Here is a 24644-nt window from a genome sequence, read left to right as displayed (position 1 = left end):
CTGGGTCCATGAAGGCATAAGTCTCCACAACCTTCTCACTTTTACTGGACTTCACTTTTACCGGTACTATAGGCAGTACACATTCTCCGGCCCCAGTGTATCCACATGTTTCCTGCGTCAGTGACACGAGACCATTTGAGATGTTATCATCTGGCTTTCTAAATGTAGCACTGTCCTTCTTAACATGCGGAATTCCTGGGTGTCTTAGGGATCAGACTTGACAGGTCATCCTTTTATTGCAGTTTCTGCTAAAGTGGCCCTGTGTAACGGCCCATCTACACTACAGGCATCGAAAAATGCTTTCAACGCTTTGCCCATTCACTTGAATGTGGTGACGTAGAAGTTTTTTAATCTTCGCCAAACTGCATTGTGGGGAGCATGGCATGGCTTTGCAAGCATCACGAGCATCTATCGGCATGGCTCGATGCTTGGCATCAGCCAATCAAATCCCGTTTATGCAAATCCCGCCGGTACTATAGGCAGTACACATTCTCCGGCCCCAGTGTATCCACATGTTTCCTATCAAACCGCGTGTAAGCTGGGAGAGCAAGACCGCAGTTCATTTCCTCATATTCCAAACGAGATATTATGGTAGCAAATCACCCGGTTCTTTACGACCAGAACTATTTACTGGGATACAAACTGGAGGAACCAGGCATGGAGGGAGGTGGCAGAGACAGTGGGTGAAACTGGTAGGTTTTTCACCTGTTTGAAGAGTTTATATCCAGTTTACTTTGTTTTAACATTGCTATTGCTTTGTATGTCGGGGGCGGGAGATTCATGTGATTGGTTGTTGGTCGCGTTGCTCGCAAAAAATCGCCAAGCTTCAGACACGCCCGGCTTCAAGATTTTTGTATGCCTGTAGTGTAGACGGGTCGTAAGACATCCAAAACAGAGGCCTTTAGTTTTCAGAAACTCAATCCTGTCTTTCGGTTGTTGCGCTTTGATGATTCTGCAGGAATCGAGTGTGTGGTCTCTATGGCAGAACAAACAGGGTTTTTGAAAGGCATTGACAGGCTTTGCGGCTGAGGAGCTGTATTTTAAGTTTGAGGGCGGTGTTTTCTCTTCACTCATTGGAGCGACAGCTGTGGCAAAACTGCTTCCCCTTTGCCAGCCTGACTTCCAAGCTTAAAGTCCGTGGCCGTAGCTTTGACTTTTCCCTCCATAATTGTCCTGGTATCATGCATGCTTCCAAAAAGGGGGTCGTTAGCCATTTCTGATTGTCTGTATATATATGTCACTAGGTCTGTAAACCTTGCTCTTCGTCCCTTTTTCTCTTGAACCTCGAAAGCAGCACTCTTCCATCTTTCTTTCACCTTGTTCATTTCGTCCATATATTCTATGTCCTCCATGGCATTACGGCACGTACTGCAAATGTATATCGGTTATCGGTCTCCTTGATTACTAATAATCAGTATCGGTCTTGAAAAAGCCATATCGGTCGATCCCTAGCTAACAGTCCAGCCGTGAAGACATCTACGTGACAGTTTTGAGATTTTTTCTCAAATGCCGTTGCCATGGCAACACAATGCTCGTCATTTAACACGGTTTTCTCATAACTTCTGTGAAAATGCTCCAAACGACCCAAAACTTCACAGGTTTGGTAACGATGCAGCCATCAACACATCTAAGCGTATTATGGGGTGACATCAAATACCGTTGCCATAGCTGGCATAGCTGTCCCTCTCCTCTGCGGTGACCTTCCCTGAGGCCCGGTCCGTGTGCTGCATCAGAAGCTCCATCCTGCGTGTCCATCCACATGCTTGACTGTGTTGGGCGTGGCATGACAGTTCATTTTAGCAGGTGTGCTGAGGTAAGTTTCTCACCATATTTAGCTGATTTTGAAGCAGTTCTGGATCCGGTGCCAGATGTCTCTGACTTGACATGACGTTGGCTGCGATTGAGATAGGTGCTCATACCATCCTCGGCTACTCCACACTCTTCAAGAACCTTTAACTTTGCATCGCATTCAGCTACATCTGCATCCATCTCTAATTGTTCTCTTTGAGCTTTGAGCTTTGCTTGCTGCTGTATTAGAGAGGCTTCTTCTACCTCAAAGATGCTGCTCGAGCTATCAGTACTGCCTTTTTCAGCCTCCGCCCTCCTGCGAGCAGAAGAAAAAGTAGAGAAAGCCACTGTATGGTTACTGGCTCTGGAGGCGCTGTCTTCAGGCCTGATATCATCTACTTCAGACAAGCAGGCTTCCTCTTCATGGTCCTCTTTTGTGTCTTCATGCACTCCTTTAATCCATTATTCAGTTATACGTACAAACTGTTCAATGTTTGCTGACTTGGGATTAAACCAGCTGGTCTTCAGACACCTCCTCTTCAGGTAAGAGGGTTACAAACTCCTTGTTAATGTCATTAAACTCTCCATATAATTTAGCAAAGTCATTCAGAATTTCTTCTTCCACTTTATTCACATTGCTATCATTTTCTTTAAGACGTTTCAGCTCATTAACCTTCTTGGTGAGCTGGCCCAGCTTCGCACTCCTTAATCCATTTAGCCTGTGGAGGCTCTCCTCTTTGGCCTTTTCCGTGGGCTTTGGCTCCCTCTTTTGGCTCCTTTTGGTTAGTTCATCCATGGCTCTTTCAAATTAAACTTAATACAGTGCTTAAACTCAACTAAAGGTGTCCAACAATAAACACTTGTCTTTGTTGCACTGTCTTTCTTAAAGAACAACTTACTTAAATGTATTTTACAAACGAAAAGCAAAAGGTAATCAGCTGGTAGTTGGAATCAGCTGATCCATTCAGACTCCCTCTTCTGTCGGAGAGTAGCGATCTCCCATCCGTCTTCAAACATTAACATAACAACAGGCCACTTCACCGTCTTTTGTTCCTCGGATGTCCCACTTAATGCGCCGATCTCCGTGTGTGGAAGAGCAGTCTTTATCTTCACCTTTCATGCGACGCCGTCACTGGAATCCCTCCTTCATAGCTCGGCTTCTCCAGAGCGTAGTTTCTGACAAATGTAGTTCCAGTAACCCGACATTTGATTTACATATAGCAAACAAGCATGACTCGGACAAGATATGTCTCAGGATAGTTTGTTTGAATCTTTACTTCAACAAAAAGGTATCAAATACAAACACATATTTTCTCAGGTCAAAAACTATGTTGCTCTGTGCTTCTTACTCTTTCTCACACACACACAATCACCAGCAGCTGCCGTCGGCTATAACGTCTCGTAATCACAAACGGCTGCGGTCGTCTACGCCGTCAATTTCACATGGCTGGTTCAAATAAATGATATGATAGCACTAACAACAAAGGATTCTAATATTAAAATTAGGGCCGGGACTTTAACGCGTTAATTAAGATTAATTAATTACACAAAAATAAACGCGTTAAAAAAATTAACGCATTTTTATCGCGCTTATTTTTGCACAGCAGAACGTTTCTCACTGGATGAGTTTCAGGGGTACCGATTATACTGGAGCACCAACTAACGTTCATGACTTCAGACAACAACAAACCACAGTGAACAATAGTCAAACATGAACGAAGAAAGATGAGACCGCTTTGCTTGGCCCCGTGGATGGGACATCTTGTTTTAAAAAACGGACGGATGGAAGCGTCGATAAGAGCACGGTTGTTTGCAAATTATGCAAAAAACGAATTTGCATATCGCCGCAGCACATCAAGCCTCAAGTATCACCTCAATGCAAAACATATAGCAGCTAGCGTGGACGTTAGCCCGACTCGGAGTACAAGGACCCACACCCAATTCGCGTTGATCAAACAGTGGCCTATGCAACAGAGAGATTTTATTTTTCATCAGGATATTGGAAGAATAGGAGGGATTGAGGTCAATCACTGGCACTTTTTTATTTTATTTGGTACACTTTATGTTGAACTATTTATTATGTTGTTGGTGCAACTGGCACTTTATGTTGAACTGTTTATTGTTTTGGCCAAGGTTATTGAGAGAGTTGGACTGAAATTGATTAGATTTTTTAAATCAACTGTTGGTAAATCAACAAAGTCTGTTATGGCCTCTGAAGCAACAGAGAGATGTTTTCTAATAGTCAGGGTTTCCAATGTTCTGAATGTACTTGAAAGTATTGTGTTTTACTTAAAAAAACAAAGTGTTATAGTTTACAGAAGGTCTACCTACCTGAATCTCTGAAATGTACTATATTCCTAAATATGCTATTGATACACGTTATGGCAAAAATTGCACTTTTCTGTTGGTCTTGGTTAAGTACCACCTTGAAAAAAATAAACAATGTTTTGTTGCTTAAGCTTATGTATTCAGTCATTATTCAATGGTATACTAAAATCCATGTGAAAAAAATTGCTTCTCGCTGTTCTCAGGTCAAATATTTATATGTGATTAAAAATGCGATTAATTGAACGACTTCCTGCGGACAGCTGAGCAGCATGGTCGCTTGAACAGTGAGCTCCCTTATGCCAACAGAATAAACTCCGCCTAACTCGAAAATTAAAACATATAAAACATCCTGGACAGTTGATAATGAGCGGAGGGTCAACAAAAGCAAGGAATAAGAAAAGCGAGAACCGTCAAGGTAAAGAAAAAACTAATATTAACAAAGAAAAGGACAGGCTAACTGCAGAAGCTAGCACAGCAATGGCTAAACCACAAGCTAATCTGGACAGCATTAGCTAGCAAATCGAAGCCATGCGGAGCGAGCTGAAAACCGACTTGATCATCTTTAAGGAGGACATCGCCACTCAAATAAAAAACGAGCTGACAGAATTCAAAGAAGACATTAACCAGAAACTGGTAAAAATACAAACAGAAGTTGGACAGGAAAATGATAAAATAGACGCCGTTGTGAATCGCACGGAGGAGTTTGAGCTCTGCAGTACCGAGGCAAAAAGCGATATGCAGGAAATAATAAAAGAACACAAGTTTATGACTGAAAAGCTGGATGATTTGGAATCGAGATCCAGACGGAACAATTTGAGAATATACGGCATACCAGAAGATGCAGAGCTGAAAAGTGACACGGTGGCGGTGTTTGTGGATAAATGGCTGCGGGACGAGCTGTCATTAGAGACAGATCTCCAGATTCAACGAGCCCACAGAGCCCTGGCACCGAAACCGAAATCGGGACAACCTCCGAGGTCGATCATCCTGAACTTTCTGCAGTTCCATGTAAAAGAGATGGTCTTGAAGAGGGCTTGGGAAAAGAAAACTGTCAAACTCGGAGACAATAAGATATATTTCGACCACGACTACACCGCGAGGATACTGCTCCAACGCAAGGCATACACGGGCGTTAAGAAGATCTTGAAGGGAGAAGGCATCCGTTTTCAGACACCTCTAAATAAGATGCGTATTCACTGGGCTAATGGAATGAAGACATATAACAGCGCAGAGGAAGCAGCCAGCGATATGTGGGGAAGAGGATATGAAGTAGAAGACACCACCGCTACGAGAGGCTCCGCTGGCCGCGGCGGGCTCAAGTCCACGGGGATCGAGACTTGGACACGCGTCGGAAACAACAGAACCATGCAGACAGGCAAACGGGCGAGAGGACTGCTGCGAGAATTCGAACATTAAGAAAACAACGCAGAATGAAAGTCTTCTTCTTCAGCCTGACGCATAATGGAAAAAGATAAGAATATATCCTTGTAATGTTAATCAAAAACATTAAGAACTGTTAGTTTTGAAATGAGAAGTGACATGAATACATATTGATATCTGGCATGTTGGCTTAAAAAGGGAATGAAACATAGCTGCCTATGTTATTGTATAAGCCTAGTATGGGCAGTTTAACTCAATTTGAGTTTTATCCTACAACTAGCTGGGGGCCCTTCCCATATGGAAGACTTTACCCCTCAGAACAAGAGGTGAGTCAACATTTGAGGGTTTTTGACACCTCTATTTGGAGGTCGCCTTTTCTGTCTATAGTTACATTTAGAAATGTTTTCTTGTTTTCAATGTTGTTAAGTGCCAATAGTTATATCACTGTTAAACTGAGTGGGAGACACTACAAAATGACTGAATCAAAATCAACCTATGACTAACATACAAGACGGAATTAAGCTTATTTCCCTTAACGTTAATGGTTTGGGAAATCCGATAAAAAGAGCAAAAATTATAACGAAAATCAAAAAAGAAAAGTCACAGATTACTTTCCTACAAGAAACCCACTTTTCACAGACGGAACATGAAAAATGTAAACTATTTGGATTCAAAAACACCTTTTACAGCTCCCACTCTAACGCACGTAAAAAAGGAGTAGCAATTTGTATTTCTAATGCAGTCAAATTTCAGTACCAAAAAGACATAAAAGATAGAGAGGGACGATATATTATTGTGAAAGGGACAATTGACAAAACTAAAGTAACATTGGTGAACATATATGCACCACCTGAGAGTGATAAGTATTTCTTTGGGGCCTTGCTTGATCTGATTGCAGTAGAAACAGAGGGAATATGTATAAGTGGGGGAGATCTCAATCTGATAATGAATTATGATCTGGACACAACAAACTGCAAGAGAATTAAAAAACCTATTACAAAGCTGGTGAAAAACACTTGGGAAGAAATGGGATTCTTTGATGTATGGAGGGACCTTAATCCAAAAAAAAAGGATTTCAGCTATTACTCGGCAGTACACTCAGTATACTCACGGATTGATTACTTTTTTTATGCAGAAGGAAAATAGGGATAAAATACAGGACTGTCAAATTGGAGTGGCTGACGTGTCTGATCATTGTGCAATCTACTTGAATATTAAACTGGGGTGCAGACGGAGAGACACATTATGGAGATTGAACGTGGGCATATTGAATAACAAATTGGTTGTTGAACAAATCAAAGATGAAATACAGAAATACTTAGAGGAAAACAATAACGACAACACAGGCCCAGCCATATTATGGGATGCATTAAAAGCAGTAATACGAGGAAAATGGATTTCTATTACAAGTAACCTCAAAAAAGTAAAAGAAACTCAATATAATAATCTCACAGCCGACCTGAAACAATTAGAACAAAAACATAAAGAAAAAAGTGATATAAACACACAAAAACAAATCAAAGAGGTGAGAAACCAAATCAACAACTTACTACATCAGGATATGGAAATGAAAGCAAGATATCTTAAACAAAATTATTATGAATTAGGCCCCAAAGCTACAAAGTTGTTGGCAAGACGTTTACGAAAGCAACAGGCAGCAATCACAGTCAACAAACTACATGACCCTAAAACAAATCAACCTAAATATGAACCCAAAGAAATTGAAAATATTTTTAGAGATTATTACAAAGATCTTTACATGCAAACGTCTCCAACAAATCATATGCGTACAAAGTCATTCCTAGACTCACTGGATCTGCCCTCTATAGGCAAAGTTCAAAATGAACGTATAACAGCAAAGATAACTGTAGATGAAATCCATAAGGCAACCGGAAAACTGAAAACAAACAAAGCTCCAGGTAGTGATGGATTCCCATCTGAGTGGTACAAAAAACTAGAAAAAGAACTGTCTCCACTGCTACTAGGTGCCTTTAATTGGATCATGTCAAAAGAGGATACTCTGCCCTCATGGAAAGAAGCAATTATTACAGTTATCCCCAAACCACTAAAAGATAAAGAATTTTGCCAAAATTATAGACCAATCTCAATTCTTAATGTTGATTACAAGCTCTACACTACGATACTATCAAACGGGCTACAAACAATAGTACCAGACCTCATAGATGAGGACCAAACAGGCTTTGTTTCAGGCAGACAGACGCATGATAATATCAGAAGAATGTTACACATCATACATAGAATACAAAAAAATAAAATACCAGCAGCACTGATTAGTCTCGATGCGGAAAAAGCATTTGACAGGGTCAATTGGGAATTTGTATATCTAACATTAGAGAAATTTGGATTCAGTAATAAAACAATTAAATGCATTAAGTCTATTTATAACAAACCAACAGCTCGAGTTAAAGTTAATGGCTCACTAACAGACAGATTTACATTGGAAAGAGGAACTAGACAGGGCTGCTGTCTCAGCCCTACCCTGTTTGCTCTATATATAGAACCACTAGCCGAAATGATCAGACAGGAAAATGCTATTGCAGGAATAGAAATTAGTCAACAAAAACATGTTATTAACCTTTTTGCAGATGACATCATGATCATGCTGAAAGATCCAGTAAGCTTCCTTTATAAAGCTAATGCAACTTATGGAACAATTTGGTGAATATTCAGGATACAAATTAAACATATCTAAAACTCAAATCCTTATGTTTAACTGCGCTCCAAATAAAAAACTAAAATAATTTAATTTAAACTGGGAAGCTAAATCAATTAAATACTAAGGAATAAACATAACCAAAAATGTAGCAAAGCTGTACCAAAGCAACTATGAATGTATTGACAAAGATATAAGGAAAGATTTCGAAAAATGGTCAACTTACCCGATGAGTTTTATTGACAGGATAAATACAGTGAAAATGAACATTTTACCACGCTTGTTGTATTTATTTCAATCCTTGCCGATAAATATACCGCAGATTCAGTTCCAAAGCTGGGATAAGCTTATGTCAAGATTCATATGGGGGGGTAAAAGACCTAGGATAAGATATACCACACTGCAATTGACTAAAGAAAGAGGGGGACTGGCACTTCCAAACTTAAAGGAATATTATCATGCAGCACAACTACGTCCTCTCATTTACTGGTGCAACTCCGATTATATAGCCCGCTGGAAAGACATCGAAATACTTGCATATGAGTCCCCAATTCAACCACTCATAGGGCAAAGAGAAATACCTCCCCATATTAAAGAAAAGGGAGACCTAGACCCCATAACAACATCTACACTAGAAAAATGGTATTCTATTATTAAACAATTGAAATTGGGAAGGGAACTTGGACTATTAGACTGGATAGCCTATGACAAAGGATTCAAACCAGGAAGCTATGACTGTAGATTCAAGCAATGGACAGAACAGGGTTTAACAGCCATATGCACGGTTATCCTGAAGGGAGAAATGAGAAGCTTTCAAGACCTGAAAAACGTATTTGACCTAGAGAACAAAGATTTATTCAGATATATGCAAATGAGGGACTACTATACAAAAAAGGTTAAGAAAAATGAAGATGACATACAACCTATTATATTGTAAAGATTATTGCACGAGCTTGCCATGATGATGTTCCCAAAGTTGTGTCAACCCTGTATTTGTGCTTGATGGAAGCCAAAAAAGATTCAACACTCTATGTAAAAACTAAATGGGAAAAAGAACTAAACGAAAGGATCTCAGATGAGATGTGGTGTGATATGTGGAAAATGCACCAGACCACTACACAGTCACACGGATGGAGAGAATTTCTGTGGAAAAATCAAATTCATTTCTTTTACATACCCAAAATCACTAGTAAACAAACAAACACTCAACAATCATGCTGGAGACTTTGTAAACATCAGGAACCTCACCATACACATGTGTTTTGGAGCTGCAGTAAGATTCAACCTTTCTGGGACTGTGTTCACTCTGTTATATGCAAGGTATTAGGATATAGAATCCCTTGAACCTGTTTGGTATTATACCTGGGACATATGGAAGGATCTGTACATGTCGGAGATCAATACCTGATCAAGATCCTCCTGGAAAGAAGGCTATAACTAAAAACTGGCTAAAGGCAGAAACACCAAGCTACAGAAAATGGGTTAATATTATTGGTGATATCCTAATAATGGAGAAAATCACATACAAGTTGAAAGTAATGGAAGACAAATTTCTTAAGGGCTGGGAAAAATGGTTAAGGTACATAACAAATGAGTCATAAAAAACCAAGCAATATTTGATAACTATGTAGATCGTCTCCGTACAGGCACTGTTCTCTCTGAAATGTAATATGTGTTGTGTGTAATTGTACCTTGTGAAAAAATCCAAAAAAAAAGTAAAAAAAATAAATAAAAAATGCGATTCATTTCGATTAATTAATTACAAAGCCTCTAATTAATTAGATTATTTTTTTTAATCGAGTCCCGGCCCTAATTAAAATATATCAAACTATACATTTTAACATATGGCTCTTACATTAACCATAAGAGCTGCTGAGGCATTTTGACCCAATGATGATCTGATATCACATTTATTCTGAAAACTATGTCACCCTTATGGTGGCGCCAGAGGAAATTCAGGAAAACCACATTAATAATTAGACCAAAGAATGTTCTACATACAGTGCGGCACATTTAGTCATCACACTAATAATGATGAATGGATGAGGCTTCAGGTGATTGTAAAGCCCTGTCCAACACATGTGCGTGTTCAGGAGGAGAACGTGTGTGTGCACTGGGCCGCTCTCTCGGGCTGTGACGACCTGGCCCAGGCTCTGCTGGAGGCCCGCTGCGACCTCAGCGCCGTCAATGTTCACGGGGACTCCGCGCTCCATGTGGCTGCCAGAGAGAACCACCTGGAGTGTGTCATGTGAGTTTGTGTGGATCTGAGTGCAAAGTTTGTTTGTGTTACACACATCTTTATCAAATTCAGGACAACAGATTTTTACAGTATTTCTCATTTTCGATGGATCAATTCTTGAACGAGTATATTTCTGAGTGTTCGGTTCAAATCTCTCAACAATTATTTTAGTTTGAATCCTAATTCTTTCTACGTGTTTTGGCACATGGTCATGCTGTGAAGTGTTAGCTACTGGAAAATGTTGTCCAGCTTTATCTGCAGATATCGATTTTAGCTTCAAAGCCCTCTCATTAGTTGATTGCGGTTGATAAGTTATATTACACCTTACTTAGCATTTTCAGACCTAGTCACTAGACTACCTTTAACATCCTCCGTCTGCAGGTTGTTCCTGTCTCGTGGAGCGGACGTCACTCAGAGGAACAGGGAGGGGGGGACGGCTCTGGACTGCTGTATGGGCGGCTCCAAGGTGTGGACGGCCCTCAGCACCAACAAGAAGCTGACGGACGCCCGCAGGGGCAGGGACTGCCACGGAGAGAGAGTGCTCAGCAGGTACCTAGCAGCACCGCGTGTGTAGGGTTATTTCGTGATTTTGTCAATATTTCATTTCTAATACTACATAGAATTGTTTAATACATATTGCTGATGTCAGCTCCCATCTCCAGGCAATGGAACACTTTCTAAACATATTGGAAAAGTTAAAAACAAGGCTGTTTCTATTGTTCTATACTGTAATATCCATCCATCCACCTTCTCCCGCTTATCCGTGGTCGGGTCGCTGGGGTAGCAGTTCCAGCAGAGAGCCCCAAACTTTGTTTTCCAAGCTCAACCAGCTCTGACTGGGAGATCCCAAGGCGCTCCAGGCCAGCGAAGAGATATAATCCCTCCACCTGGTCCTAAGTCTACCCCTTGGTCTCTTCCCAGCTGGACGTGCCTGGAACACCTCCCTAGGGAGGTGCACAAGTGGCATCCTTACTAGGTGCCCGAACCACCTCAACTGGCTCCTTTCGACGCAAAAGAGGAGCGGTTCAACTCCGAGTTCCTCCGGGATGGCTGAACTTCTCACCTTATCCCTAAGGGAGATGCCAGCCACCCTGCGGAGAAAACTCATCTTGGCCGCTTGTATCCGCGATCTCGTTCTTTCGGTCATGACCCATCCTTCATGACCATAGGTGAGGGTAGGAACAAAAATGGCCCGGTAGACAGAGAGCTTTGCCTTCTGGCTCAGCTCTCTTTTCGTCACAACGGTGCGGTAAAGCGACTGCAGTACCGCTCCCGCTGCTCCGATTCTCCGGCCCATCTCACGCTCCATTGTTACCCCGAGATACTTGAACTCTTTCACTTGGAGTAAGGACTCATTCCCTACTTGGAGTGGACAGTCCATCGGTTTCCTGCTGAGAAACATTGGCCTCAGATTTGGAGGTGCTGATCCTCATCCCAGCCGCTTCACACTCGGTTGCGAACCGATCCAGTGAGTGCTGAAGGTCGCAGACCGATGAAGCCATTAGAACCACATCATCTGCAAAAAGCAGTGGTGCAATCCTTAGTCCACCGAACTGCAGACCCCCTCCCCCACGACTATGCCTCAAAATCCTATGCATGTATATTACAAACAGGATTGTTGAAAAAGCGCAGCCCTGGCGGAGGCCAACCCTCACCGGAAATCTGTATTGTTCCTCCTCAATCTGAGGTTCGATAATCGGCCTGACCCTCCTTTCGAGTACCTTAGAGTAAACTTTCCCGGGGAGGCTAAGTAGTGTAATGCCTCTGTAATTGGCACACACCCTCTGATCCCCCTTTTTGAAAAGGGGAACCACCACCCCGGTCTGCCACTCCTTCGGTACTGTTTCCGACTTCCTCGCAACGTTGATGAGACGTGTCAACTATGACAGTCCCTCAACACCCAGAGCCTTCAGCATTTCTGGGCGGATCTCATCCACCCCGGGGCTTTGTTGTTTGACGACCTCAGTGACCTCCCCCCGGGAGATTGGTGTTGATCCCCCGTCATACTCCAGCTCTGCCTCTAACATAGAGGGCGGAGTTGTCGGGTTCAGGAGTTCCTCAAAGTGTTCCTTCCAACGCCCTAACATTCCATCAGTTGAGGTCAACAACGTCCCATCCCATCCCAACAGTTTTCCAGAACAACTTTGGTGCCGCCCGAAAGTCCTTTTCCATGTCTTCGCCGAACTTCTCCCACACCCGCTGCTTTGCCACGGCTGAGGCTGCTGCCCTTCGGGGCTGTCGGTACCTTGCAGCTGCCTCGGGAGTCCCCCGGGATAAAAAATCCCTGAAGGCCTCCTTCAGTCGGACGGCTTCCCTGACCACCGGTGTCCACCAGGAGGTTCGAGGGTTACCGCCCCTTGAGGCACCTAAGACCTTGAGACCACAGCTCCCCGCCGCGGCTTCGGCAATAGAGGCTTTGAACACCGCCCCCTCTGGTTCAATGTCCCCAACCTCCACAGGAATGCCCGAAAAGCTCCGCCGGAGGTGTGAGTTGAAGGTAGGGGTGGGCGATATGATGATATATATCGTCTCCACGATATTAGGTCTCCACAATATGCCTTTTCAGAGATATCATATCTATCGTGATACAGAGTCATAGAATGTGCACTCACTGTGAGTGCTGCGAGTGAACCAGGGTAGGATTTTCACGGCGGCCATGACGGCCATGCCGCCATTGCCCCTCGGTCTGGCCGTGAAGCCCCGAAAATAATTGTACGTCCTACGGCCACTGTGTGTCCCTGATACTGTTAAAATCTCGAAGTTGCTTTAAAAGCGTCAGAACAGTGGTTTCCGAACTGCATTATGCTGCGTTCACAACGGATGCGATGCGAATATTCTCATCTCTGTAACCGCTGGAGTTTCCCCGCGGCTGTCAGCTGTGTTTACTCCTTTCATTCAAACAGGATGCGCTTGAGAGTGGGCGTAGCTTATATCCATGTAAATACTGTGGTGGAAACAAACTACGACAAAATTAACCTATTTTACCGTGACTTAATTGTAATCATCAAAATTATGCCGAAGTAACTAAATACTGATAATGGTTAGTAAAAACCAAGCTGTCTAGTCAGGATTCAGACAGTATTGCACTTCATTTATTGTCTCGGTTGATTCTGTCGGCTTATATTTTACTTTATCAATAAGGTATTTATATTGTTTTTCCCTTTTGAAAAATATGTTCAGTTATGCTAAAGTCTTTGATTGCACTTCAAGTCTAAAGTTAGTTATTTTTTGCTCTCCTTTTCATGTTTATTGATGTTACATCACTGCTAGTGCTACCTAAAACAGAAAGTTAATTTTTATACTGAGAAACTGTGCCTTGAATATTTTTATTTCATTTACCAAGAGAGTGCACTTACTTTAATTGGTGAAGAAACCAGTGTTAACGTTATTTGTGTAGGGTGTAGGCCTACGTACTTGAACACTGAGGAAGCCATATCAAAATTCCTGTTGAATTGTTCATTCAGGGATTCATTGCAGAATTAAAACCAGCTTGAAATGGTATTTTGGTGTGTTACTCCTTTTTATTTTAGTTTTTGTTACCTTGTAGGTGGTTGTACTGTTAAGTAACTTGAAAAATAACCATAATAACCGACATGAAAAAAAATTGTGAAAAATATCGTCTATCGTGATACTGCTTGAAAAATATTGTGATATTATATTTTTCAATATCGCCCACCCCTAGTTGAAGGCCTCCTGAACTTGGGCCTCCTCCAGACGTTCCCAGTTCACCCGAACTACACGTTTGGGCTTACCAGGTCCGTCCAGAGGCTTCCCCCGCCACTCAACCCAACTCGGCACCAGATGGTGATCAGTTGACAACTCCGCCCCTCTCTTTACCCGAGTGTCCAAAACATACGGCCTCAGGTCCAATGATACGATAACAAAATTGATCATGGACCTTCTGCCTAGGGTGCTCTGATACCATGTACACTTATGAGCAGTCCGGCAGTGGCTCGGTCAGTAGGGGCTTGGACTGGGAGCTGTAGGGTCGCCGGTTCAAGTCCCCAACCAGACCTAAAATATGGAGTGTGGACTGCTACTTGGAGAGGTCCCAGTTCACCTCCTGCCCTGCCGTGGTGCCCTTGAGCAAGGCACCGGACACCCCCCTTTCCCCCTCACTCCCATTGCTCCCCAGGCGCTGTACTGGTTAAATGCAGAGAACACATTTCACTGTGTGTGCTGTGTGCTCTGCCTGTGTGACCATTGAAGAGGGTTTCATCCCTCCCAATTCTATTCTATCCTTATGTTCGAACATGGTGTTTGTTATGGCCAATCCATGACTAGCACAGAAGTCCAGTAACAAACCACCACTCCAGTTCAGATCAGGGGGGCCGTTCCTCCCAATCACGCCCCTCCAAGTGCGTTGAAGTCTCCCAGCAAGATTAAAGAGTCCCCTTCAGGAGCCCCATACAGGACTCTTTCCAGGGTCTCCAAGAAGGCCATATACTCTGAACTGCTGTTTGGTGCATAAGCACACACAACAGTCAGAGTTTTCCCCCCCATAACCCGCAGGCGTAGGGAGGCGACCCTCTCGTCCACTGGGGTAAACCTTCAACAACGAAGCACCCAACCAGGGGCTTGTGAGTATCCCTACACCCGCCCGGCGAAGAATAGAGTCCAACCCCTATCCAGAAGTAAGGTTCCAGAGCCGACGCTGTGCGTAGAGGTGAACCCAACCAGATCCAACTGGTAACGCTCCCGCACAAGCTCCGGCTCCTTCCCCCCCAGAGAGGTGACGTTCCACGTCCCCAAAGCCAGCTTCTGTCGCCCGGGTCTGGTCCGTCGAGACCCTCTGCTTTCACTGCCACCCTTCTGGCAGCGCACCCGACCCCATCGCTGTTTCCCGTAGGTGGTGGGCCCGCGGGACGGAGAAGCGGAGGTGTTGCCCACGTTGCCTTTTCGGGCTGTGCCCGGCCGGGCTCCGTGGCAAGCCCGGCCACCAGACGCTCGCCGACGAGTCCTACTTCTGGGCCTGGCTCCAGAAGGGGACCCCGGGCTTCCTCCGGGCCGGGTATCCTCACTTTGTGTGTCGTCTTTCATGAGGTCTTTTGAACCAATCTTAGTCTGGCCCCTTGCCTGTGACCAATTTGCCATGGGAGACCCTACCAGGAACACAAGGTTCCAGACAACAAAGCCCCCAGGTTCATCAGGGCACACAAACCTCTCTACCACGGTAAGGTGCTGGTTCTTCATAATATGATGTTATATAATGTTGAATTATAAAATAAATATTCCAGACAGGTAATGTCTTAGTGTTTGATGAGTTATCTCAGAAAATTAAATTATTGCCGTTGAGAATTAAAACATTCATTTAAAATGTGTTTTTAAAAAAAACTAAAAAACATTTCACAGATTCCAAATTCACTTTTTTTTCAAACTCGAAACTTTTCTTATGCATGATTTACTTCATCCACTAGTCATTAATTGTAGAATTGATACTGTTCACAGTCTTGTTTTTTTCTATATATTTTCTCAATGCAGATCTAAATGCATATATATTTTTCCCATTAGTATTGAATGAGATTAAAAAAAACTAGGGCTGTCAGTCGATTAAAATATGTAATCGGGATCAATCGCATGATGTCCATAGTTAATCGCGATTAATCGCAAATTAATCGCACATTTTTGATCTGTTCTAAATGTACCTTAGAGGAATATTTTTCAAGTTTTTAATACCCTTATCAACATATGAGTGGACAAATATGCTTTATACAAATGTTTATTTATTATCATTGGAACAAGGACAAATATTCTCCTGAATATTCGCAACACAACAACCTCTGAACAATGACAAATATTCTCCTGAATATTCTCTATACAACAACCTGGAACCAGTGTTAATTTCGTCAACGAAAGCTATGACGAAAAATGTTCGTCAACAACCTTTTTTACATGACTAAGACGAGACGATGACGAGCTAAAAATAGATTCTTGATAACGAAAACAATGACGAAATGTATATTTAGTTTTCGTTGACGAGACGGGACTAAGGTGTTAATGGTGGACTATCGGACATTCAAAATGCAGCATATTTCCCCCCAAGTGTCCATCTTTGTCTGTCAAAATGCATCTTACGTTTCTAACTTGCAATATCATTATTTCCGCTCTCTTCACTCCAGAAGAGCGATCTCCCTGTGTCTCTCTGTGTGCGGGGGGCGTGGCCTAACATACATGCTGCAGCGGACACAGAGATCTGCTGGGGACGGAGCGTTCAGAGACACATTTTGACAAAAGTTGACTAAAATATAATTTTTCGTCGACTAAAGCTAGACTAACACGTTTTGAGTTATCGTCGACTAAAACTAGACTAAAACTATGAAGGATAGGAATGTCTAAAATGTGACTAAAACTAATAACCATTTTCGTCTTAAGACTAAATCAAAAACAGCTGCCAAAATGAACACTGCCTGGAACCTCTCTCTCTCTCTCTTACACTCTCTCCCAACCCTGTGTACTTATTTGCACTGAGCCAGTTGCTCAAACAGACAAGCCTGTTTACAGTTGTCGGCGAAATGCCGCTCCTCTGTCTTCATAACAGTCAAAGCATGAGACTGAAGTTCCCACTGTGGGTCAAAATAATGCGCTGTGATGTGCAGTCGACAAGTTGGATGCGATCCGAATGATCTAAGGCAGCCCCTCGTCCTCCACAATGTTAAGCTGTAGCCACCCATTTAGCTATCACTGTTGTTGTCCAGGCGTCACCCCGGTAAACTTTAAAACGCAAGCGAGCGGCAGGAGCAGGGCTGTCAGCATCAGCTGTGTGCTTGGCTTGCTGTTTAAAACACCTTTTTTTTGTATCCATATCTCGCACTAGAATCTCCCACCATCCAACTAACAACAACAACGTCAAGTCTTTGGGCTCTGAAACTACGGGGTGGGGCTGAGGACAAATACACATGCGTTAATCGCACGTTAAAATAATTAGTGGCATTATTTTATTTGGCGTTCACACTTTATTAACGCGTTATTAACCCGTTAACTTGACAGCCCTAAAAAAAAACTTTTTCCTTCTCTCAGGGACATTTCACGAGGGTATGAGGCAGTTCCTATTGCCTGTGTTAATAATGTGGACAGCGAGCCGAGCCCGGAAAACTTTAAGTACATCCCTGACAGCTGTGTGACCTCCGCCCTGAACATAGACCGAGACATCACTCATCTACAGGTGAGCTCTAACTCTGTGTATTTTAAGAATAAATCAGTAATATTCTATCTTTTTTTATTGTCAAAACATCCCAAGAGCAGATCCAAGTCAATACTAAATGTATCTCCTAACAGGTATTGTGTGTGTGTTTCAAAGCGTGATACATCTCCTTTGGTCTTATCATGGGATTTGTTGACAGTGAGAAAAATATGTAATATAAGCAGTCTTGGTCACATTAACGTCAGACTGTTGCTGTGTGAGTGTTACCAGGTCTCCCGTGCGAGATCGCCAGAAGCCTTTTTTTAATTCCAGAGAGGTGATGGAATTAATGAAATTCACAAGCAGAAGAAACTGCTGTTCACCAAACATCCAATATCAGATTTAACTGTGCTGTCCAAGTGAAGTGAGAACAACACTGACCGGCCTGCTGGTTCTATTTGTTATTTTCTTCTCACATGTCCAGGAAATGAATTCAAAAACAGTCCAGCAATGTAGAGAAAAAAAACTGCTAAATGTCATAATACGTGATAACTCACTGATGTCCGTGTCCTTCAGCACTGTAGCTGCACAGAAGACTGCTCCTCCAGCAGCTGCATGTGTGGGCAGCTCAGTCTGCGCTGCTGGTATGATGGAGTAAGTAGACACACACACACGCACGCACGCACGCACGCACGCACGCACACGCACACGCACACACACACAGCTTTAATTGAAGTTTGATTTTATTTTAAAAACAACTCTAAAAGCACAGTGACACGTGTGTGTTCCTGGTAGCAGTGTGTAACATGTCTCCTGGTGTATTTGTAGGAGGGTCGACTACCCCTGGACTTCTGTCAGAGGGAGCCCCCCGTGCTCTTTGAGTGTAACCACGCTTGCTCCTGCTGGAGGAGCTGCAGGAACAGAGTGGTGCAGAACGGCCTGAGGTGACCTTCCTCTTCCTCACAGCTCAACATGGGCACACTACTCAAAGATTATTTGGTTGCATGATCATTATGTTAATGGTTAAAACAGGGGTGGGGAACCTCCGGCCTCCGGGCCGTATATGGACCGCGAGACCATTTGGTACGGCCCTCGAGGTAATTTATAAACATATGCAAAAAAGAAAAAATTAAAGAAATCTAGACCGCAAAATAATTAAACAAGCGAGTGCCTGTTTTTCCTGACCAAGTTCAGGTTCCTTGAACACAACACGAGCCTAACGTGTCATCACGTGGTATATGTCTCGTCTGACAGGGCTGACAGAGAGCACCAGAACGCCGCTCCGGCACTTCAGAAATTGCAGTGCCCATAAGGAGCCGTGTACATGCCGCAGTTTTTGCGTGTCTGTGTCTTTAGTTGAAAGCCCAGTGGCATCTGTTATACTGATCATACAGTCAATAACTTTGTTGTTATTAGCATCTGGTTAGCTAGCTATGCTAACGAATATAAGAAGCTTTTTCTACAACCAGTGAAGTAAAGGCACATCTTTATATGATCATTATAGTTATAAAAATATAACAGAATAAAGTAAACAGGTATAAAATACTATATGACAGTAAAAAAAAGTTGTTATTAATAAACAAGAATACAGTTTGAAAGGAGTGATTTGTAAAATATCCATAAAGAAAAAAGAAAATCTGCTTACAGTTCTGTTTCATATGTGTTGAGAGATGTATCCATAGATCTCTTCATGTTGCTCTCAAAGTGCACCAGATTGATGCTTTTAACTTCAACATTTTAAAAAAAATCTTCCCGGGGGAGCATGCCCCCGGACCCCCCTAGAGGAGTTTAGGTCCCCCCCCACTTAAATCATGTCCACATGGATAGGAAACTAAAGTTAATTTGCACACATCTTGTGTCCATATCTTTCTGTTTTGGTTGCCACCTGCTCATAAGGAGCCCTATATGTTCACACACAGACGCACTGGCTCTCTGATTGTAGGACGACTGTTCTACCTCCTGAACCAGGCAGGTGTTAGAGAGATCAGCAGAGGGATGTCTGCTTTCTCCTCTATTTAATACAACTCAATTGCTCTTGGCTTGTGGGGTTTAAAGCCACACAAAATACATTTTAACATGTCCACAGCCATGTCTCTCTTAAGAAATCATGACCCTGTCACAAATGATAATCCTTGCTAAGACCTTGTTTTGAACAGTTTTATGTAGGAACTATTTCCTTTTTAAAGAATGTACATGCTTGATAATTACCATTATGCTGCTTTAATGCTTTCTCTTTACATATACAGTACATATCCAAGAAATAATAATCATAATTCCAAACGTGTTATATATTATATGCTCCTTGTGTGACTGGCAGGTGGTTACCAGGCCAGAGGAAATGACATTTCCTCTGGCAGGAAAAGCCTTGGTTCTGAAGTTTTGTTTTTCTCTCTTGAAGCTGTGCTTCCTTAAAAAAATATAATGTCATTTTGTTTGTGCTAATGTTCCTCTGAAGTGTGCTGCTGTCAGCTGGTGGATGATTACTGTGTCGTTTTGTTTCAGAGTGCGGCTGCAGCTCTTCAGGACTCAGAGGATGGGCTGGGGAGTCAGGGCCATGCAGGATATCCCACAGGGAACCTTCGTCTGCGAGTGAGGACAGGCCTACACCAAATTCATTGTTTTACAGCAATACTGAACCGCAGCTCTAATATCCCCCCCATCTTTCCACAGGTATGTCGGAGAGATCATCACAGATGCAGAGGCCGATAAAAGAGAGAATGACTCTTTCCTCTTCACCCTCGATAATAAGGTGATTAACTCGGTTTAATGAATGTTAAACAGCTGCACTTGGCTGGTATGAGACATGATTGCATGAAAGTGTTAACTTGTCATTGTGTGAGGTAAGAGAAGAAAATGCAGTTTCAATAAGAGGGAGGAATCAGAGAACACGTGTGAAGCTGCTGTTACTTTCATGTAATCAGATATTTATGTTTACAGTGTAGTTTTGTCACACAGAGAATGGTAACATTGAGTATTTAGGTTAGGATTGAGGCAGGATTCAGTTGAACTCTAATGGATTTGAATCTTAATCTTTTATTTGATCGAGAGTAACACGAGTGAAAGTGCCCCGCCCACGTTTTACAAGGCACTGCTTAGAATATTACATTACATTACATTTCATTTAAATTACGCTTTTATCCAAAGCGACTTACAATAAGTGCATTCGACCAAGAAGATACAAACTTGAAGAAAACAGAATCATATAAGTACATCAGGTTTCATAGAGCCAAAACATTTCAAGTGCTACTCAACTGGCTTTAGATAAGCCAGTCCTTTGTTAGTATATAAGAATACCTTCAAAAGCAATAAAAAACAGAAACCTGAACATGGTTCTCTATACATTCCAGCTACATTATATATTTAGGGAAATAAGGACTATAATAAGGAATGTTCGCATTTGAGATTCAGAGTCTATTTTACAAGAGAGTCCCGGCAAAGACGGCAGCAAACACGAGAACAAGAGACTTAAAACAATACGGCAAAATACAATACTGCAGATCTGTACTGAACTGAACTGTCTCTCTGCCTCAGCACTCCTCAGGCTGTCTCACACCAGCTGAGCTCATGATGACAGGTAGCTGTTAGCACCAGGGGGGACTAGTCTCTTTGATTCCTTAATAGCCAGTTGTTCTTTTGAAGTGTAATTATATATGTTGGGTACTTTTACTTTTGGTACTTTAAGTATATCTTGATGCTAATACTTGTGTCCTTTTACTTGAGTAACCTTTTGAATGCAGGACTTAACAGAGTATTCCTACACTCTGGTACTACTACTTCTACTTAAGTACAAGATCTGAGTACTTCTCACACCTCTGACTAACAACCAATATTGGGTACACCGGTAACAAAATGAGCTCAGTTAAATCTAATTAAAATAATAACATCAACTTCCCGTGCCCACTTGCACCACACTAACTACGCTAATGAGTCCGCCTGCTGGAGTTTCTGTGGAAGCACCGTGGAAAACCATTGTCACTGCTCTCAGGAAGAGTCCATGGTTTCCTGGAGTAGTTATTCAAATGGTAAACTCTTTTAATTCTAAATTCTCAAGAAGAGCTTAACTTTGCAGACAGAGAAAGACAGACCAATCATTAATAAGTGTCACTTAATAAAGCTATACAAAACTAATGTGAGGGGCAAATCATTTTCTGAAAAAAAAGACTTGTCTTAATGACAAGATTATTTTAGGAATTTGTGTTGTCAGTATTTAAGAGAATAAAATGTTTATTAATCAATCACATTAATAGTAAAAGCAGAGATCATTTTGCAGTAGCCTTTCCATTGGGGATGAATGTATGTTTTCTTGTCCCATTCGCACATATTTGTCAAAAAAAAAGTAAGTAATAAAAAGGACAGCATATCGTGAAAAACATATTCCCTGCACGTCTTTCCCATTGTTTGCTCTGTCTGCTCACGGTGCTGTGCAGGTTGGAGACGTTCACTGTATTGATGCGAGACTCTTTGGAAACATCGGGCGCTTCATCAACCACCTGTGTGAGCCCACCCTGCTGGCGGTCCGTGTGTTCACCATGCACCAGGACCTGCGCTTCCCCAGGATCGCCTTCTTCTCCAGCTGCTCCATCAAGGCTGGAGACCAAATAGGGTGAGTGGTGGAGCAGCCTTCATTTTCCTCTCCAGCAACCATAGGTGTATTTTATACTGGGGACGCTGGGGACATGTCCCCAGCACTTTTAGAAACTGCAAATTTTGTCCCCATAACTCTGCATTAGGATCATGTGTTAAAATGTTCTGAAAAAAGTTGGAGAAAGGTTTATTTGCACAGTGAACATTTAAATCTGGAAAACTGTTCTCACTTTCCGGGTGTGTTTCTGAACCAGAGTGGACCAATATGATTAATATGAGGGAAAACCTCAAGAAGCATGCACTTTAATGAATAGCTAACAAATAGCGAGCCTACATTACTGTATATTTTTGCCGGGGCCGCTGGTGTTTTTTTTCAATCTGAAAAAAGTGTCCCAACCACTTTTTCTAACGAAGTGCTAGCTATAAAGTTCCTTTGATGGATTGCTGTCTCTTCCTCACCAGGTTTGACTATGGCGATCACTACTGGAGGGTGAAGAGCAAGTACTTCAGCTGCCAGTGTGGCTCTCTCAAGTGTCGCCACTCCACCAGCAGCAGAGAATCTCACTGATGACCACTGACGTCCCCCCCTCAGCCTTGACTCATTCTGTTGGATCTCTTTAATGTCGGAAACACTGTCTTCTGAACCTGATACCACATAGGACTGTTGTTTTATTACTGTTCACCTAGATTCCCTGTTCAAAAGCAACACATGAGTAATAAAGCTTGTGGAAATGTGTCATCTCAGAGCACATGTTCCTACTTATTTACAGACCTAATGACACTTTTCTATAAGAACACTGCAGCTCAGCCAGAAATACTGTCTGTGAGAGTGGTTTTAACTAGCATTTTAAAAAGAAGGTTTTAACAGTGGTGAACTCTGAAAACTGCCAAGTGTTATACTGGTGGATTAATGAAGTAATGCAATGGTTTTATAGTCTGATCTCTTATGTAAACATGCTTTTTACGAAATGTCTAACGAGCAGTTAAACACATTTTTAAAGGATCTGTTTTATTTAATAATGAATTATAGTTGCCAATAGAAGAAGAGACGCAGCTTCTGTCGGGGGATGATGTCCTCTGAGTTGGCGTTGAGGAACAGAAACCTGATGACATTCGGTGTGAAGAAGTGTGTTGTCTTAAAAACTATTCAGCTGAAACATATATTGACACTAATGGACTCGAAAAAGGAACAACTTATTGACCCAAAGTACGCGATGTGTTTGTCAACATACTTTTGGCTGTAAATATAATAATTTTTCAGTTTACATTTTTTAATCCCTTTTCTCCTTTATTCTGGCCAAGGCAGGAAAACGGCTCCAGACCAAAGATCCCCTAAAGCAGGGGTTCCCAACCTTTTTTCCAAAGAGCCCCCCCAATGACTCCTGTTTGAAGTTGCGCCCCCCCCCCCCCCCCCCCCCCACACACACACACACACACACACACACACACACACACACACACACACACACGGGGAGGGGGGAGCAACAGCAGTAATTACAGTTTAAAAGTCTCAAAAATGCTACAACTACTGTCACAAACTGGATGAATGTGAAGTATTTTGTTAAAGGAGGATGAAAGCGTAATTAAGGAGCACTATTGGAGTGACTTTGATGGGTATTAGACTCAGGATTCATTCATTTGGATTCCCGCTGTATGAAGAAATTAAAGGACGGCGCAAGTGGAAACAATTCACAAAGGGATGTTTAAAACACATGCTCAAAGTAAGCCGGATTTTGCCGATGTGTTTATGTGGATTCAAAAGTCGTAAATAATCTACAAAATGGAGGAGACCGATCTGATCGGAGCCACTGTGACAAATAATCCAACTGAAACCGGCATGGACAATGACTATGTTTTAAAAATGCGCTCATCCAGAAAAGCCTGGTTTGGACACTTTACGGGCAGAAGAAACATTTGTATTAAATAAATAATTATACATTTCTGTCTTTGTATGCCTTTATTAGCTACAGTACTAACTTGAATTTTTATTAAAAATTAATTAATCAATTATTTTTTATATTGTAATGTAGAGACAAGGCTTTCAGTGACAATCATGTATTGCGTTACAATTATATCTAAAAAAAAAAAGAAGTCTAAATATGATATTTGGCCTCAAATCATCTGAGGCCTGGCGCACCCCCTGCGATCTTTGGCGGCCCCCCGGGTTGGGAACCACTGCTCTAAAGTACAGTTTCCATAGGCTACTTCTGGCTGTAGTTAAAACATTGAAATATCAGAACCACATAACACTGATCAACCTAGCTGTCCAGTAAGGATGAGAGAAATCATCATTAAACTAGTACAGTGGGGCAAAAAACTATTTAGTCAGCCACCAATTGTGCAAGTTATCCCACTTAAAAAGATGAGAGGCCTGTAATTTTCATCCTAGGTATACTTCAACTATGAGAGACAAAATGAGAAAAAAAGATCCAGAAAATCACTATGATTTTTAAAGAATTTATTTGCAAATTATGGTGGAAAATAAGTATTTGGTCACCTACAAACAAACAAGATTTCTGGCTCTCACAGAC

The 24644-nt window shown here is 42.2% G+C and overlaps 1 protein-coding gene across 2 annotated transcripts in view; it reads left to right on the top strand.

Annotated features, from left to right (window-relative positions):
* Positions 1-24055, top strand: part of LOC307042440 (histone-lysine N-methyltransferase EHMT1-like) — a 56301-nt gene extending 32246 nt beyond the window's left edge. For both annotated transcript variants that reach the window (XM_079686311.1, XM_079686310.1), the window contains exons 15-23: positions 10264-10418; positions 10791-10958; positions 17427-17571; positions 18106-18183; positions 18358-18473; positions 20032-20118; positions 20200-20278; positions 21957-22132; positions 22576-24055. In XM_079686311.1, coding sequence (XP_079542437.1) covers positions 10264-10418; positions 10791-10958; positions 17427-17571; positions 18106-18183; positions 18358-18473; positions 20032-20118; positions 20200-20278; positions 21957-22132; positions 22576-22681 — 1110 coding nt within the window. In that variant the 3' untranslated portion in view covers positions 22682-24055. The remainder of the gene's footprint in view (positions 1-10263; positions 10419-10790; positions 10959-17426; positions 17572-18105; positions 18184-18357; positions 18474-20031; positions 20119-20199; positions 20279-21956; positions 22133-22575) is intronic.
* Positions 24056-24644: the final 589 nt, after the last annotated feature.

This window comes from Notothenia rossii, assembly GCF_949606895.1.
Source record: "Notothenia rossii genome assembly, chromosome: 6".
In the NCBI taxonomy this organism is placed as follows: domain Eukaryota; kingdom Metazoa; phylum Chordata; class Actinopteri; order Perciformes; family Nototheniidae; genus Notothenia; species Notothenia rossii.
Note: the sequence above shows the minus strand (reverse complement) of the source record. Positions and strands in the feature narration are given on the sequence as shown.